An 18,073-nucleotide genomic window follows, 5' to 3' on the forward strand; every position below is an offset into this window, starting at 1 on the left:
GCAAAGCCAATGAGAGCGGAGCCAGGGGCCTCTTCTCCCTGCCCCCTTTCTCCATTACCTGCCCCTTCTCGGCCAGGCTCCTCTCCAAGTCAGCGATCCGGGCATGGCAGGCACTCAGGTCCGCCTGCAGCTGCTCCCGCGTCTGACGGACAGAGCACACAGCCAATCAGACAGCCAGCCTGCGTCAGACTGGAGATAGACAGCTTCATTTGGGTTCGGCTTTTGAACGTAATGGGAAACTAGCATGGACGTGCAGTTGACTGCTCAGCAAGGACTGCTCGACCGGTTCAGGGTCAGTCGCTGCAGAACGAAGACTTGTTCAGGTTTCACAGGGTTAATAACTGCACTACTGGAGTGAGAGAAAGTCTAAAGTTTAAAGTCACTGGAGGAATTAGGATGTGTGAGTATTAACCCTCAGAAGTCAACGTCATGTCATTTGACACTGATTATTTATCACTTGTAAATCACTGAATGTCATATGAATAATAAACTCTGAATTACTATATAAAATATGGTAATAGATATAGAAAATGTCATGTTTATTCAGCCTTTCCATGCTAAATTGAAAATTAATTTTTTATATTCACTGCCATGTTTTTGTAAAAAATGTCTGAGATATATATATATATATATATATATATATATATATATATATATATATATACGGAATATCAGAATATCTGTCAATAGAGAATGTCAATACATGTTATTCTTCACATAATGTAATTAATGGCTTAACATTTACCCTTCTACTGCATGAATGATTAAATACCTGAAAAAAATGTTTTCTTGATTTTTCACATGGACAATGATATAATTCATAGAAATAAATTTGTTAATAGATTGATATTAATTATGCCTTTTTGTCACCAACATCATGCACAAATGAAACTGCAATCTACAGAGTAAACAAACACACCCCCTTAGACATAAAAAGCGTATTTTAGGACACAGAAATGTATGAATATATACGGTCCAATGAAAAACATCTCCATTCTTGTCCGTTTTCAGTTTTCTCCATGAACACTGCAGCTGCTTCTGTACACTGTGTAAATAATTCTGGATGACTGGAAGAATAGAAATGCTTAAGATATATTTGCCTTCTCCTGTACCAAGTCACCATGGACAGCAACAACATAAAGATAATTAATAATCAATAAATAATAATCCATTTTAAACATACAAAAAGCTGTGACGCAAAACGCCAGTATGTCCAAAAAAGTTTATTAATTTAACTTTATTGTATTTAATGCAGATTTCAGTTCCGTTGTCTCAGGTTGTTGCCATATCTCAATAACTGTATTTTATAAGATGTAAACACAGTCATTCAGAGTGGCCTGATGTGATAAAGAAATCTTAAAACTGAACTCCCAAAAATTTTCTCCAGATTTGATTTTTTTAACCATCAACAATATGATACATGAAAGTCACATGGAGGTTAACTGGAGGTTAATCAGAGGTTAACTGGAGAGTAAATAAAATGGCCACATTTGCACTGTAAACACAGCTCGTTTTTATCTCCACTATTGTAGATTGCAGTCGTTCCCCACCAAACCACTCAGAATGACTTTGTGTACATCTTAAAGACTGAAATCAGTGAAATTCCCCCTCAATTTTACTGCAAACTCTAGCTCTAGGTGGTGTATCAAGGTGCTATCTGCACATTTAGCCCTCCATCTGAAGGGGGGATCATAAATGAGAGCACATTCTCATACATAAAGTACATAAAAATTCCACTCCCAACCCACCGTCCTCATTCCCTTCTCTGGCAGTGATTAACAGAGAACACATAATAAATGGCACCACAACTCTTAAACTAATGATCTGAATTTGAGTGACTCGAATTAATATTGGTAACAAATTAATAATAATAATAATAAAAAGAAAAACACAGCAAAACCAAAAGTCAGCATGCTCAGGCGTGCAGCATGGGGTATGTTCGGCAGGAACGTCTCTGGTGTGAGTGGTCACGTGGGAGTGGGATGTGAGGTATGTCTTTATGTCAGTTATGGTCCATACCCTGTAGTGTCGCTCAGGATCCATGGGCCCTGTGGTTTCCTGGAGAAGAGCGTAGGCCCGCTGCAGTGCCTGATATTCTCGTGTCAGCTGCCGAAAACGAAGCTCCGCCTCCTCCCGAGAGAAGGCCTGGCGAGGCAGGGGAGAGCACACACACACACACACACACACACATACACATACACATACACATACACACACATACACATACACATACACATACACATACATACACACACACACACACACCATTACAATTACACAAAACTAGTTTTAGGAATGCCTAGCAACACACGTAGGCTACCAATCAAAGGTGTAAACAAATTACATGTAAGTTTAGACATGTCCAGAACAATAAACAGAGCCACACATGATTCTAAAATACTGAGAAAGTCATATAATCAAGATTGTAAGAATAATAACAATGTGTCATAACCTTTCCACAGTCCACATTTTATGCTCTTTATCTACATTAAAATAGGTAAACGAACCGTAACTGTGCTTGAAACTGTGCAGAAATGTCTTCTCTACAATCAGTATGTACTTAATTTCACGTGTTTATGAATATATAATACCTTATATGTTCAATAGTTTAGTCAACTGTATACAGCTTTATTACAGATGTAGAACAGATTGCAGTTATGTGATGCTTTTTTTTATGTGATGTCTTTAAACCCTGTTTGTGTGTGTGTGTGTGTGTGTGTGTGTGTGTGTGTGTGTGTGTGTGTGTGTGTGTGTGCGTGCACATGTGTGTACAGGGTGACTTACATCCTCAAGCTCCTCCTCTGGGGTGGCGGGGGTGTGGTCTGTACGGTCGGTGTTGTATGACGTCAGAGAGGATGTTTCCGAATCAATGGACTCTTCATCAAATCCAAAATATGTCTCCACAACATGCCTCTGAGAAAGAGAGATGGAGAGAGGGATAGAGAGGAAGGGGGAGAGAGGTCAGATTCACAGACGTGTCATAAGGTCTTTTAAGGTGCTTTTTTTCTTAACTTCATACTTTTGGTGGAAAAAAGTTATTCTTTAAAAAGTTTAAGGATTTTCTCATTTCTGGTCATTTTTCTTGTCTCTAACGAAAAAAAAACTAAAAGTTTCATATTCTTTAAAAAAAAAAAACCTTAACCTTACGGCAGCCTCACTGGTTTTAGATGGTAAAATCAGAAGGTCAGCTTCTAAAACGATCAGTGTAAATAGCTGCATTACTACAATTAATGTCATTTATTTATTTAACAAGATTAAAAGAGGAGATTATTCATAAAACCACTGTTAGTTTCATAGGAAAATACATAGTCCATAAGGAAAATAATGGTTTTCTGACCTCACGCCACAGTTCTCAAATTTTACAGAACAAAACCTTATTTGTTTCTACTGATTCATCAAATCAATCATTTATCAAACAAATCTGACAACATGTAAAGAACAGCTGCCAGATTCACATGATGTCAAAAAGTGAAAAAAAGGAGATTTTTTGGCTCCTAAGACGGTCCTCTCTGCGTCCTTAAAGTACTGTTAGCGTCTACATGAGGGAGATCGAGATTAATATTTGCATATGTGCATTTGTATATTTTCGTATTTATTGTCTTTGTACTTAGTGTCTGTGCACCCTGCACTATTCACATAGAGCGCTAATGCTGCCGCTCGGTCAGTTGTTTGGCCACTCATTGGGTGTGGCCACAGTGACTCCCGCCACCTGTGACGTCACATGCATGCTCTCTATTCTGCACAGGAGACTTAGAACCCTGTAATAGCATAGTGACAAAGTAGAATTTTGCGATTTGAAATTTGCTAAAGTTGTAAACTGCAGCAACGAGGGTCTGAAGAAAATCTCACAAAAGAATGAAGACTTTCTTAAGAGAATATCTGAGAAGTTCTTTTTTAGTCGAACTGCATTTAAAACATTCTTATAAATGTCTTAGTTTTTATCTTATATCTTAAGATTATTCTTGAGTTTTTAGGAAAGCGTCTGTGAATCTGGCACTGTTTAATAGGTTGAGGTGGTCTCTTGGAGGATTATAAAAGTGTCATTCCTAGATGTAAATCATACGCCTGAACACAATACAACAACAAACAGCACATAAACATGTTCGCACATCAAAAAATTGGTATAGAGTCTACATCTGTTATGCAACTGGATCAGATTACCCCCCGATATCCGATTTAGCATTTTCAGCAGATATCAGGTAGACATCCATACCATCTACCATGACACTCTTCCTACACATCATCACTGACCTGGAAAGTGCTTCATAACACACACGAAACAAGAGAAACGGCTCACTTTACACTCAGACATCCCTCATCAGACCGAGGATGCATGCTCTTACCATCGTGCTTGTAGGTCATCTCCTGACAGCCAGAGAAGTACAGGCACACCAGCGCACACAGGCAGATAAAGGACGAGAAGTAGAGGACCAACAAGAAATACTCAGTCATACTGAGTGTGTGTGTGTGTGTGTTTATGTGGTCAGTCCAGGGTCATATTCTGAGGTCAATACTGTTGATAATCCCACAAGACCAGCCCGACACCAGTCAAGAAGAAGTGTGTGATGTCTTTGTTGCTGTCACCATCACTGTGCATTAGTTTGTTTTACTGATGACTGATGTTTCTCTGGTTCTCTGACTCCTCCTCCTTAGCAACAGCCAAGGATGAACAATCAAGCCCCACCCAACACTGCACAAAACACAAGCACACACACACAAACGCTCCCTGAGCGATGAGTACCATTCATCTACAGCATCCAACTGTATTTTCTACAGTTTAATTGAATTTTAAATGATATATAAATATGTTTTTTTTAATTTTTTATTGTAACATCTTCTCTATTCTGCTTTTACTAGTTGTGAGTGTGTGAGTGTGTGTGCGCATGTGTGTATTTAATTGTGAGAGAAGCGGAAAGGGTAAAAAAGAGAGAGAAAGAGACAGGTGGAGACAATGAGTGAAAGAGAAAGAGAGAGAGAGAAAGAGAGCAAGATAAAGAGAGAGGGAAAGAGAATGAGAGAGAATGAGAGAAACAAGACAGAGCAAGTGATACTGAGTGAAGGGGGAGATAATTAGAGAGAAAGAGAGAGAGAGAAACAAGAGACAGAGCGAGTCACTGAGCAAATGGAGGGAGGGAGGAAGAAAGAGAGAGAGAGAGAGAGAGAGAAACATGACAGACAGAGCGAGAGATACCAAGTAAAGGGGGGAGACAGGGAGAGAGACAGAGGCTAAGGAAAAAAAAAGAGAGAGAGAGAGACACACACAGATAGATATACAGAGAGAGACAGAGACAGACACAGAGAGATATAGAGAGAGAGAGTGAAGAGGAAAGGGGGAAAGTTTCCCTTAGAGTTCTCAGGAGGCTAATTAGATGGCATCTAAACTGCTCTCTTTCTCTCTCCCCATATTACACACACACACACACACACACACACACACACACACACACACACACACACACACACACACACACACACACACACACCCTCTAAGGAGACGGTTGCTAAGTGAGAGAACATGGAGTGACTGAGCATACAGAGTACAAACACACAGCAGAGTGTTCATCTGCTCACCGTAATGCAGTACATGAGTGGGTGTAACTGTGTGTTTATGGGGTGTTTCTACACACTCAGCTCGTCCTCACCTTTGGCAGTTTGATGTTCTTCCTCTTGTTCTTTCTGTTGATTATCAGTCTGTCCCGCTCCTGAAACCACACACACACAGAAACATCACACTAAACAGCAAAGCCCTTCACTCACCCATCAGGCAGAGACCACACAACTGCTAATGTGCAGAAGGACTGACTATATTTAAGAGTCAATTAACTTACAGATAATTGACAAGACAGACTTAATGGAACCATGGCAAACTACGCAGAGCTTTAGAGATTTCTAAATATGATACTGAAATAATGCCATTAAAGTCATTACAGACATAAAATTACTATATGTGTTAAATATGGAACCATTTCTTTAACACTTAAAAGCAAGCTTCATTATTTAATTCCTTCTTTTATAGTTTTAAAACAACCAAAAATGAAACATAACCCCAAAGCAAAAGTTCGAGCACACTGCACACATGGTCAGTAACATAGTACTATGGGTTTTCTAATAGCAGTGATTAAACTACTACTACTGTTGTATTGTGACTGTATGTCAACATTGCTATACATATCCTAGACAGTTAGACTCACAGATAGATAGATAGATAGATAGATAGATAGATAGGTAGACAGACAGATAGAACGATCAATATCACTAGTCATAGATAGTTTTTGAAGATAGATAGATAGATAGATATACTAACCATAGCTAGTCTATGTTGATAGACAGATATACCAGTCATAGCTAGTCTTTGTAGATCGACAGATAGGTAAACACAGGTAGACAGACAGACAGACAGACAGACAGACACAGATCTACTTTTACGTCAGCACAATGTGTATTTTTCCACGCACTGCTGCCCAGTTAAATAGTATCACAAATTATTGCAACTTTTTTATTGTTTCCATAACCTTTTGATAGTTTTTAAGCTAATAAATTAAGATATTGAGCGTGCATTTACTAAGATTATATGGTGACAGACTAAGTCTAGTGTTTGTTAGCAATGTTAGTCTAGGATATCGTTATTCTAGGATAGGATATCTTGTTGGAACTAAATTTCACATGAAACTAAATATCAACTGTCAAAAATCAAACATATCTTTGCTGATCAACTGCATCTGTGGCTAAATCAATTCATTTTTTTTTTCAGCAAACACTTCCTGTAATTTGAGCAAATAAGAAAATCAACAAATCATACAACATAATTAGACTTGGGGATGCCTACATTTTTGCATATGAATTAATACAAAAGTCACATCAACAAAGCAGTTCAGTCATGAATTATAAACCTCATAATTCACAGGTCAAGATAAGAGCTGAGGTTACTGTGGTAGCACCGGTTTAGCATTTGCTGCCACAGTAAACATACAGTGCTTACAGTGAAGTCACAAGATCAGCTTAGTATTTTGGCTCAGAGTGGATTTGAAGATTATGATGATGAAAAGAGGGACTGAGTGGGGAGCAGAGGCGTGACAAATCGCTAATTAGGCCTCGGATTAATGAGGTAACAAGTGGAACAAGTGGAACCCTGATTACTCAACATAAATAATCACCGTTTGAGAGAAATATACACAAATACAGGCACACAGGACAGCGCTGACCTCTGCATGTACCGAAGGCTACATCTTTCAGTTGGTCATATCTTTTTCAGTCCCTGAAATTATATACTGATTATCTACCGGACATGGTTTCCCAAAAGCTTCTTAGCTCCAAGATGATCCCTAACTCTTTCGCAAATACAGTCCCACTCATGGGATTAGAGTGTTCAGCGTAGAACCTTTAGTTTCAAACAGGACGCAACTCGTTCATCTAGTTTATCAAACCGATCTGCTTCCCTCTACAAACAGCACCTCCCACCTCCAGCACTGCCAAAACAGTCATCTGTGAATCTGCAAAAATGTCACACTTTCGTGTTTGCCCTTACTGACTCTTTGAACTCCACTTCCCACAATCCCCTATTGCCGGTTGTGTACCTCCCAGGTAGAGTGGGTGGCGGACACAATGGGTACAACATCGCGTGTGGACCAGTCGTGGTTCAAGCATTAGCTCCCCAAGTTTAGCTTTAGATCGCCAGGCTTCTCAGACTCAAAGATAGGGCCTTGTGATTGGTCAGGGGTATGCTCATATAAACCTGACCCACTTTTAGGACCACCCATTCCACATTTACATTTACGGCATTTAGCAGACGCTCTTATCCAGAGCGACTTACAAAAGTGCTTTGCTATTTACCCAGGAATAACCTAAGCTAGTTTGAAAATTTATAGATACCTCTAAGTTTAGACACTACTAAACACCAGTCAGTAAGGAAACCATAATACTCTACTCTTCACCCAAGTATTGGAAAAAAGGAGGGTCTTCAGTCTGCGTTTGAAGACAGCGAGCGATTCGGACACCCAGGGAAAGTTTTTCCCCCCCATTTGGTGCCAGGAAAAAAGCCTGAACTCTTGTCTTCCATGGGGAGGATAGCTATACTGGTAAAATACAGCAAACCTTTATTAAAATTTGAGAAGATATTTTTAAGACATAATTTGTACATTTACACTAAAGGCCCAGAGAAGCCAGATTAATTTAATTAGAAAAAAATTAGTTCCCAGGGCCTTACTGTAAACGATACTGTAAACAAACACGGCTGCACCAGCGTGGTTACTGGGTTATTCTTCCACAGCTATTTTTGTGCAGAATACACAGGTGTCAGAATGTCAGTGCGACAGTATTTTAAGGTGGAACTTCAGCTTTATGGTATGAAGTAAGTCCACAGCATATAGCACAGTACAATAATAAGTTATATAAATTCATATTATTTATTTTTGTATTTTACATAATTATTCATATCTATAGTTTAAAACACATTGGCCACTTTATTAAAACATACAAAAAAGGTTTTATACTACTACACTAAAATGCTTTTAGGACATTGTTTCTACCAATCAAATACTTCAAGCCTGTCAAGCTGCATAAGACAAACATACTGTGTGTAGTCTTGATTACACACCTGCTTAAGCTCCTCGATGACGCTGCACTGTTCGCTGACCTGCAGCCGCAGAAATTCCACCTCTTGTTGCTCGTGGGCGTGGCTCAGATCAGTCAGAGAACTGGGCCTCTTCAGCAGTGCATGCTGGGAGTCGGAGTTCACCTTCTCCTTCTGAGAGCGATAGAGATGTTTGAGCGATTGAGGCTTTCCATGTATGTGAGGTTGTGAATGTGTGCAATTGTGTGAGTGTGTGAGTGTGCGTGTGTGTGTGTGTGTGTGTGCGTGTGTGTGTCACCCACCAGTTCGGCGTTCTCACGGCTGAGGGACTTCAGTTTGTCCTCCATGCGCTGTAAGGTCTGCAGCAGCTCTTCGTTCTTTTTACTGATCCGTCTGTTTTTTTCCAACAGAGGCTTCATCTGTCCGTCCGTTTCTCGAACACGCTTCAGCTGAGAGAGAGAGAGATTTTGAACAGATACCAGACAGTAATACATACAGTACATTACAAAGTCCTGTTTGCTTTACAGTATTCGTGATCTGCTGTCAGCAGGTGGCGCTATTAGCATGCAACTGCTTCTGTCTGCATCATTTAAAATCAGCCGAAGCCCATGTCACACGCGCCATACACCAGAACCCTTCCGTGACGTGTGGAGTTTTTCCCATAATCTAATGGGAAATATAAGCAACAAGTGTCTTTAATTTGAATATGATATAATATATCATATAATTTATATATTATATTTTATATTTATATAATTATTATAAAATTATTTAAATAAACTTTCAGTTTACTAAATCTGAGCACATCTTTTTAATTAGCTGTTAATTTTGTTTATGGATGGTAAATAGGTAATTGTTGTGGAATATTAATATACATACTTTTGGTTTACTGACCTAGATTGTACATGTAACTAGAATACTACATATTCAATAATGTAAAAACTGCATATTGTACTTTTTATGCCTAGAAACCACGAGAATGGTGCAAAAACAGACCCAAAGCATGACACATTGAGTCAGTCTGAACAGCTACATCGATTAATCTAGGATCATACTGCTCACAGCACGGCGCTGCATGGTGTGTTTACAGTGGCTGGTGTGAAATGGGCTTAACAGCCATAAATCAGCAGGAGCTTACTTAACCCAAAAGAAGCACCACCAAGCGTAGATCTGTGGCAGTGTGTGCAGAATTAAATGAGAATATGCTGTTGAACCCTTTAGTCTCAGTTACTACTAGGAACTATACATGGATCACAAAAACGCTTTCCTAAACAGGTCCCTGTTTTTCCATAATTAACATTCCCTATTTTAATTCTTCATAGCTTAACAACAGAGATGCGGCAGAACAGGTGGCCAGCAGGGGCAAATAGAAGGTCATGTGGGTGAAACAGATGAAAGGCCTGCGCCCCAGTAAAATGTTGCAGTGCCCCACTAAACCAAATCATGTCAATGTCAAAAATTCCATTTTATCCTGAATTGCTGAGCAGAACTCAGAACACAGCAGCTAACACTTTCAATTAAAGGTTCACATATAGCTTTATGCTGGGAAATATTTCATGCATGTGACAGTACTACAACTAATATTATTATTTTATATATAATTGTATATATAATTAATATAATAATAATCATATAAATTACTCATATAATAATAATATTATTATTATAATATTATATTATTATTATTATTATATGAGTAATTTATATAATTAGTAATATTATAAGGAAAGAGAGGGGTACAGCTGTGCCCCTCTAAATTCGGTGTGGCCAACAAGTATAAGTACAACGAGTGCCCCTGGTTCTTTGCCCAATTAAATGTCTTTTTTTTAAGGCCGGAAAAATCATGTGGTTTTTATAGAACATTTTATAAATGGTTCTATCTAGCACCTAAACGGGTTCCATGGGGATTACAAACCAAATAACGTTGTTTCAGTACCATAGAACATTTTGAAGCATGACTTTATGTGTGTGTGTCTGTGTACCAGTTCAGTCCTCTCATCTGACAGTAGTGTGTTTCTGTCTTCCAGTTTCCTGATGACAGCCTGCAGCTCAGCGATCTTCAGTTGGAACCTGCGAGTGTCCCTCTCATCTACCTCCTACACAGACACACAGACAGAAAGAGACAGGCACACAGGGCACAGAATGGTCAATCAGATATCATACACCAAAGCAAGCTCAATGTGTGTCTCCTATAATTTCTGTCATACTAAGGGACTAAAAATCATATATGATTTTGTGTGTGTGTGTGTGTGAGAGAGAGAAACAAGGAAAACTATTTAAGACAACATGGATGAACAATAATGCAGTGAAAATATGCAGCTTGGTGGATTCTGACACGGTCAAACAGACAGTAATCTATATAAATGGACAAAAGTATGTTTTTCTTCTGTAAATGAGACTAGCGCTCCATCAAAGGGGCTCCTAAGTGGTGCAGTCATCTCTGTTTGATCACTGGAAATGCCACAGCCATCACTGGCCGGTGTTCTTGAGGGCACGGTTTGCCTTGCTCTCTCTAGGTGAGTAGGATCACTCAGTGTGATGCTAGTCAGTGTGGGCATCTGTTATCTGATGTAACTGAACTGGCAATTAGTGTTCTCATCCAAGCATGTTCAGCTGCCCAGTGAAATTACTCGGAGGAAGCCCAAGCTGGTCTTCACCGTCCCAGCACTGGTGGCATTGTGTGATCAGTCTCTCTCTGAATGCAACAGTCAATAGCTTCTTAGTAGTATACGACCATAGTAGTGGGTTGGGTCGAGTTCAGGTTTCAAACTGGCCAATATCGTTCAGGGCAGATCAGGGTCGGTCTGAAACTGCAGACCTTTAATTTGATCTGCTCATCTGCTCAGGCTTTGGTACAAACTTGTGGAGTCCTTGCAGCTCAAGTGCATGCGGTCATTAACCCCTGAGACTATGTGTGTTGGGCCACACTTCGTCACCTTCATAACTACATAACATCAAGCCCCAAAATTGAACCAATCAGTATACAACCAAAATAATTCACAATGGTTTCTGCATTAGGATTAATAACTGAATTATAAACCCGGGTCCAAAAGATAAAAGAATAAGGAGTCTCTCTCTACCAAAGAGAGACTCTACCAAATACTAATAAAAAATAAGAAAAAATTTAGAAATTAATGCTCAAATCAAAGTTAAAGCATCTACTTTTCACTTAAATTGTTATGCTGATAATATAATTTCAGTTATTGTTTTATTAATAAAATTACATTTAAAAATTAAGTAGTCCTTACAAACCTTCGGACCCCACTGTACCATTGTCCATTATATAAAGATTGACTATGTTTGGAATTAGCAGAAGATGTCTGTATCTTTCTGATGACATATCTGACCTGGCTGATTAAGGAGTCGTTGTTCTCTCCAAGTATGGGGACCACTTCTCTCTTTGGGCTGCCGTGGTGCCGCTCTGCCTCCTCCTTCTGCAGCAGCAACCGCTGGGTCTGACCTGCCTGCACACCCAGCTCCTTCTCCAGAGCCTGCACCACACGGTCCCTGCCCCGCAGCTCCTCCATCTAACAAACACACATACAGGCATGTGTTAACACCAAAAGCATAAATAAAACATGGAGCATGATCCTTTATATAAGGAGCTTTTATGGCAAATTCTATTAAAGAATCATAAATTCTTTAATCCTTATAGTTCTAGACATGAGCGTCAGTAGAGGTTAAGGGACGAGGGGGCTAAACCTTGACTTGGGATGGTGCTTCTGGGGTGGGCATCCCTCAGAACAAATAAAAAGTCTTTAAAATGTCTTTTTAAGAGTAGATAGAAATGTAAAATTAATAAAACTGAATGATTTAACACCCAACAGAACTGTCTTTATAGTCAGTATTAGACACAGATCGAATATGGCTTAAATGCTAAAGGCCCCCTCAACCTGGCTTAGTGGTGCCCCTGGTTCTTAAAAATAAAAGGTATGCTGCAAAGGGTTCTTTGAGTGATGACACAGAAGAAACTATTTTGGTTCCAGAACCAAATGTTTGAAGAACCATTCAAACATTTAAAGAAACATGTAAAGGTTCTTTAACAATTTACAGGTTCACACTCCCTTAGGGAGCCAAAAGTGGTTCTATGGCATTGCTCAAAGAGCCCTTTGTAGCACCTTTATTTCTAAGGATTTTATTTATAAAGCTTTTATTACACTCACTGAACTGAGTTTTCACCAATGTTCATCTCAAATAGCTTACACAGCCTTATAAACAGCCTTCAGATTTGTTAATCTGGTAGACTGCAGAAGAAAGCTCTTACTGCCCTCTAGTGGCGTACTTGGTTAATGTAAGGAACGGTGAACGGAAAAGGTGGCAGTGCTGGTAAGTATAAGCCATCATGATGGGTCTAATATGAAACGGATCTCATAAAGTTAGCCCTGCCTCAAAACACAAATTTGTCTATGGGATCATTTTCTAAAAACTAAGGGCTATCGCACCAAGCAGGACAGCTCGTAACACATCTGGTAACCTTGTACTGGCATGCTGGAAGCTGGGACACAGGGCAAAAATGTGGACTGTCTAAGGGCGCACAGGATAGGGAGGACTGGGGGACTGCTGGCTTTAGCCGGAAATCAAGATTGTCTAATAGGTGAAGAGACATGTAAAATCTCCTCACTTTGGGCTGAAATAGTTATTATCCAGCATATTGAACAAACTAACCATATGAAATATATGTCATATATGTCATATATCTCAATCTCGTTTACCATTTTTGCTTTGTCTTGGATGCATAAATACTTGTAGTTTGGTTCCTTTGGTCCAGACCAAGCAAGAAAATGATACACCATTACATTTTCGTCCTGGTTTGCTTTGCATTCGTATGGACATGCCTGCAATCGAACCAAAATTAGGGGACAAAAATTGACGTATGCCGCATGTGTGACAGAAGGCTGCAGGTAGAGATCGTAACAGGTGTGTGATGCACGCAATTACGAAAAGGTAGGGGTTAATTTGCAGCACCGTGGTCATAGCGGGCCAACACCCAGCAGGTTGTGGAGGGTAAATATCTCTCACTGGGAGAAGCAGAGCTCGGGCGGATAGATCACTGGCTGCATGTGGAAGCAGGCAGGAATAAATATACTGCAAGTGAAAAGCAGAGAAAAACATGTAACCCCTGCTCTGGAACGCTGTAGGTTAAAGCTGTATAAGTATGTGACTGCATCCCAACTCGCACACGACTTTACTTTACTGAGGCAACTACACTAATGAATGCAGTTCAAATGGTGACTAGTTTTGACGGTGGTGGAGCTGGTGGGAAGGGTTGATACTAGAATTTGCGGGCAGGACTCTAACTGCAAGGCAACCTATAACTCAACTATCTTGTGACATCACATCCAGCATTTGGTTCGTTTAGATGCGCTTGGTTCATATTGTGTTCAGACTTTAATTGAACCGCACCAGACTTCGTTTAGTAAGAGACCAAGACCCACCTGCTTCAGAGGTCTCGGCTCGCTTGTTTGGTGCACAGCAGACTTCATTTTAATTGAACCAAAGCCAAAACACAACCTAAGTGATTATTAGGTTCAACAGACCTGACAGTAATTAAGACTGGGAGCCAAGTTTAATTGATCCCTAATTATCAACTCAGTTTGGTTGGTAATTGAGTAACTAAGGGGTCATGTTCACATTGGGCTTCAGTGCTGGATAGTGTTGTCCCTCAGTAATTGAAATGTAGGGGTTTAATATATATAGTACATATATTCCTCCCGAACCGTCACAATACGGATGCTGCGGTTCATGCATGCAGTCGTACTGATGACAAACAGTAGCCTTGATGCGAAGATTTCTGAACGTAAAGAAACCAACTGAAAACTTTAAGCTGTGAGCTGTTGGCAAGCTAGCAACAAATAAGCTAAAAATAAATTTGCATTTGGGGGTTGTGTTGTTTTTTCCCTGTTGTACTGAACTCCAAACTGTGAGGTGAACTCAGACTTCTGTGTATGTTTACACTCATAAAGAAATGATCTTTTAATAAGTGTACTTATATATTAAATTTAGTTTTATGATCTAAGACACTTCAGTGTGATAAATGCAAAAAATACAAAAAAAACAAAAACAAAAACAAAAGTCAGAAGGTGGCAAAGACCTTTTCTAGGCACCGTCCATAAAATAACAAGAAAATGTCCAAAAAAAAAAAAAATTCTGAATCATCGTGAGGTCAGGTATTCACAGTCCCACTCACAAGCCTCCGGATGTCCCTTTCGCTCTCGCGTTTGATCCGCTGGATCTCCTCCTGATGGGCCTGGTGGGCCACCCTGAGGTCAGCTGCTTTGGCCTTGTCTGCCTGTACGGCGTTAGCCAGCGCCTCCTCGGCCTGCCGCCGGGCCGCCTTGGACTCCTGCAGTTCCTGCGTCAGCTTCAGCTTCTCTGCTTCATGGCTCCTGCGTGCCTCTTCACGCGCCTCCTCCCTCAAAGCGCTCCTCAGCTCTGCGCTGGCCCCATCCCGCAGCACACTGACCAGGGTCTGCAGGCGGCCCATCTCGGCCTCACGCAGGCGGTTGGCCCGGGACAGCTCTGCCTCATGCTGCCGGGACAGTGTCTCTCGCGCTGCTGCCACCTCTCGCTGCTTCTCCTCATGCAGCTTCACCCGCAATTCTGTCAGCGCCACTGAGTGCTTGTGCTGCTCTGTGTCTCGCTGGCCCCGCAGCTCCTGTACCCGTTCCCGCAGCTTACACACCTGCAGCGCACACACAGGGAGTGAACTACGGTCAGCAGAATTACATGTGATTGTACATGTGATGTAATGCGATTTACAGCCATATCTCATGAGAGTTCATGCAATTCACAGGCAATTTTTGAAAGTTTATGTAATTTACAGCCATTTTATGAGATTTCATGTTATTTACTGCAGTTTATTGTGAGAGTTCATACAATTTGCAGCCATTCTTTGAGAATACAAGCAATTTACTGCAATGTATGGTGAGATAATGTAATGTATAGTAACATACTGTGAGAGTTCATGTACTTCACAGCCATTGGTTGTGTACGTATGCCGTGAGTACACAAGAAGACTGGGGTTCGATTCCCGGTCTGGGTGACTATTGGGCAATACTCCCATCACTATATTGGCCCACCTCTGTAATACGAGTCACCTTTTAAGTAGCTCTGGATAAGAGCGTCAGCTAAATGCCATAAATGTAATTTACAGCTATTTATTGTAAGAGTTCATGTAAGTGAGTTCATTTATTAGAGTTCATATAATTTACTACCACGTACTGTGAGTTTGTGTAATTTACCACTATTCTTTATTGTGAGAGTTAATGTCATTTACTGCTTTTTACTGTGAGACTCATAAAGAACCTATATATACCTACTGGTAAAGATTTTCATGGTTATCATATAAAGGCTGAAGGCAGTTGCTGACCTTAAAGGAGCAGTCGATTTTTCTCCACCCCCACCCCCTCAACTTCCCACAGCTCCACCCTCATCTCCTCAACTCCCAATTACTCCACCCTCAACTCCTCAATGCCACGTTACTCCACCCTTAACTCCTCTCCAACCTCATCTTCTCAACACCCCACACCTCCACCACATCTCCTCAACCCCCTTACAGCTCCACCCCACTATTCCAATCTCATCTCCGCAAAACCCCTGTTACTCCACCCTCAACTACTCAGCACCCAGTTACTCCACCCTCAACCCCTTTCCAACCTCCTCTCCTTAACACCCCACAGCTACACCACATCTCCTCAACCCCCTACAGCCCCACCCCGATCTCCTCAACACCCCACTATTCCATTCTCATCTCCTCAACACCCCATCTTCTCAACACCCCACTACCCCACCCTCATCTCCTCAAGGCCCCACAGCTCCACCCTCATCTCCTCAACACCCCATTACTACACCTTTGGGTGAACATCCTTCAGAGAAATATACGTAACACTGTCTGAAGCTAGCGATGCTAACTAGCTGACCCACGCAGTGACTGACAAAAACTCTTGGAAGCTCATTTCAAAGACCTCAGGCTATGATGCTAACAGTGTCACATCCTCCAGAAACAAGAATTTGATCCAGCTCTGGCCAAACGCTACGACTAGCCTACACCAGTTTGTAGAGTATGTGTTTAGCATGATTATACTCTCCAAAAAAAGAGATTTCAGAGGCCTGGAATGCAAGGCAGATCTATATGGAAATATTGGTTCCAGGCTTGTTGTGTTCATCGCCTCATTGAATCTTGACTAAAGCTCCTTTGGGTTTGTGTGTGTGAATAAGGGTGAGTATGGCAAAGACGGATCTACTACAGCCTCTGAGTGCTGTTCAGTAGTTTTAAGCTCTATGTAATGCTGTTGTTTTGCAGCATTCCATAATGACGCACTCGCTCCAAGTTGGCTTACATCTCGCAATAATTCCTACAGCACAGTCACATTTCCCAACTGTTTCCATTGTTTGCCAGGGTGCACTTGTGGCCAGTTCCACCCCGTGTCAAAGTTACATGAGCGGCAAAGATTACGATAGTATTTAGCAGGAACACGATGATGTCATTTACGACAGCACATGTTATCCATGATTATTCAAAGACAAAGAAACTGTATATGTGAAGCAAATAAACCAACTACCTTCATTCTTTCTTGCTGCAGCTCATTTTGTATGTCGTTCAGTTTGGTCTTCAGCTCCTCATTGGCTGCCTCTAGAGCCTCCTGCTTCCCCCTGCTCTTCTTAGGGGGTGGGGCTGAGGTAGGTGTGTTAGCAGACATCTTCTCTGCTGCCCTCTCCTTCGGCGATCCTCCAGTATGGTTCCACGGCCCTCGCGACCCCTCACACAAAACTGCTGGCCGAAAGAGGGGCAGGCCACGCTACGATCATCAACATCATCCTTCTCTTCGTCATCGTTAGTGGCAACAGCTGGGCATTTAATCTGACAACAGATGGAGAACATGTTTAAATACATCATTTTGAACACACACACACACACACACACACACACACTGAACTGATGCAGATTCTTCAGCGACATCATTGTTCCACCTGAGACTCTTAAATCTACGGTGTGTCGAAGACTCCATCTAGTGGAGACGAACCAGTACCATGTCCAGGATGCTGTCACTATGGAAGAGCTCTCCTTCCAGCATTTCAGTGCAAAGCAGCCCAAAGCATATTTGTATTAGAGTGTATACACTGCACACTGAAGCCAAGGCTGGCAATAGCAGTTCTAGCACTTACTGCCTAAATGCAGGCAATCATAAATGCAGAAAAATGTTTCATGTCAAGGTTTCCTTCGCACTGAAGCTATATGGCTAATGCTAACAAGGAAGAGAAGCTTGTATTAAGTCTGTGAAAACTACACTTTTAAAAGTCCAGGATCCTTGAGGAACTTTTGGAGGTTCTTCAGGTTTGAAACTGTTGAGGAACCTCTTTTGGTCCTTTGATGAATCTTCAGACCTACGGGCTATTGATGACAGGGTTGTGGGTTTGATATCCAGGCTCGGAATGCAGTCACTGCTGGGTCCTTGAGCCCAGGGTGTGCGTTTCACTGGTGTGTGTGTGTGTATGTGTGTGTGT

At 41.1% G+C, this 18,073-nt stretch overlaps 1 protein-coding gene across 3 annotated transcripts in view; it reads right to left on the reverse strand.

Moving 5' to 3' along the window:
* The window catches only part of jakmip1 (janus kinase and microtubule interacting protein 1), a 42,274-nt gene that overhangs the window by 13,367 nt on the left and 10,834 nt on the right, over window positions 1-18,073 (reverse strand). For 2 of the 3 annotated variants that reach the window (XM_072664233.1, XM_072664234.1), the window contains exons 2-11: window positions 17,131-17,429; window positions 14,757-15,251; window positions 11,917-12,096; window positions 10,552-10,665; window positions 8,872-9,018; window positions 8,594-8,743; window positions 5,643-5,702; window positions 2,785-2,913; window positions 2,020-2,145; window positions 59-142 (exon numbers count right to left, since the gene is read on the reverse strand). In XM_072664233.1, coding sequence (XP_072520334.1) covers window positions 59-142; window positions 2,020-2,145; window positions 2,785-2,913; window positions 5,643-5,702; window positions 8,594-8,743; window positions 8,872-9,018; window positions 10,552-10,665; window positions 11,917-12,096; window positions 14,757-15,251; window positions 17,131-17,268 — 1,623 coding nt within the window. In that variant the 5' untranslated portion in view covers window positions 17,269-17,429. Of the gene's footprint in view, window positions 1-58; window positions 143-2,019; window positions 2,146-2,784; window positions 2,914-5,642; window positions 5,703-8,593; window positions 8,744-8,871; window positions 9,019-10,551; window positions 10,666-11,916; window positions 12,097-14,756; window positions 15,252-17,130; window positions 17,430-17,539; window positions 17,591-18,073 lie in introns of those variants that run through there. The other variant, XM_072664235.1, reaches the window with a different exon arrangement.

This window comes from Salminus brasiliensis, chromosome 19, assembly GCF_030463535.1.
Source record: "Salminus brasiliensis chromosome 19, fSalBra1.hap2, whole genome shotgun sequence".
In the NCBI taxonomy this organism is placed as follows: Eukaryota; Metazoa; Chordata; class Actinopteri; order Characiformes; family Bryconidae; genus Salminus; species Salminus brasiliensis.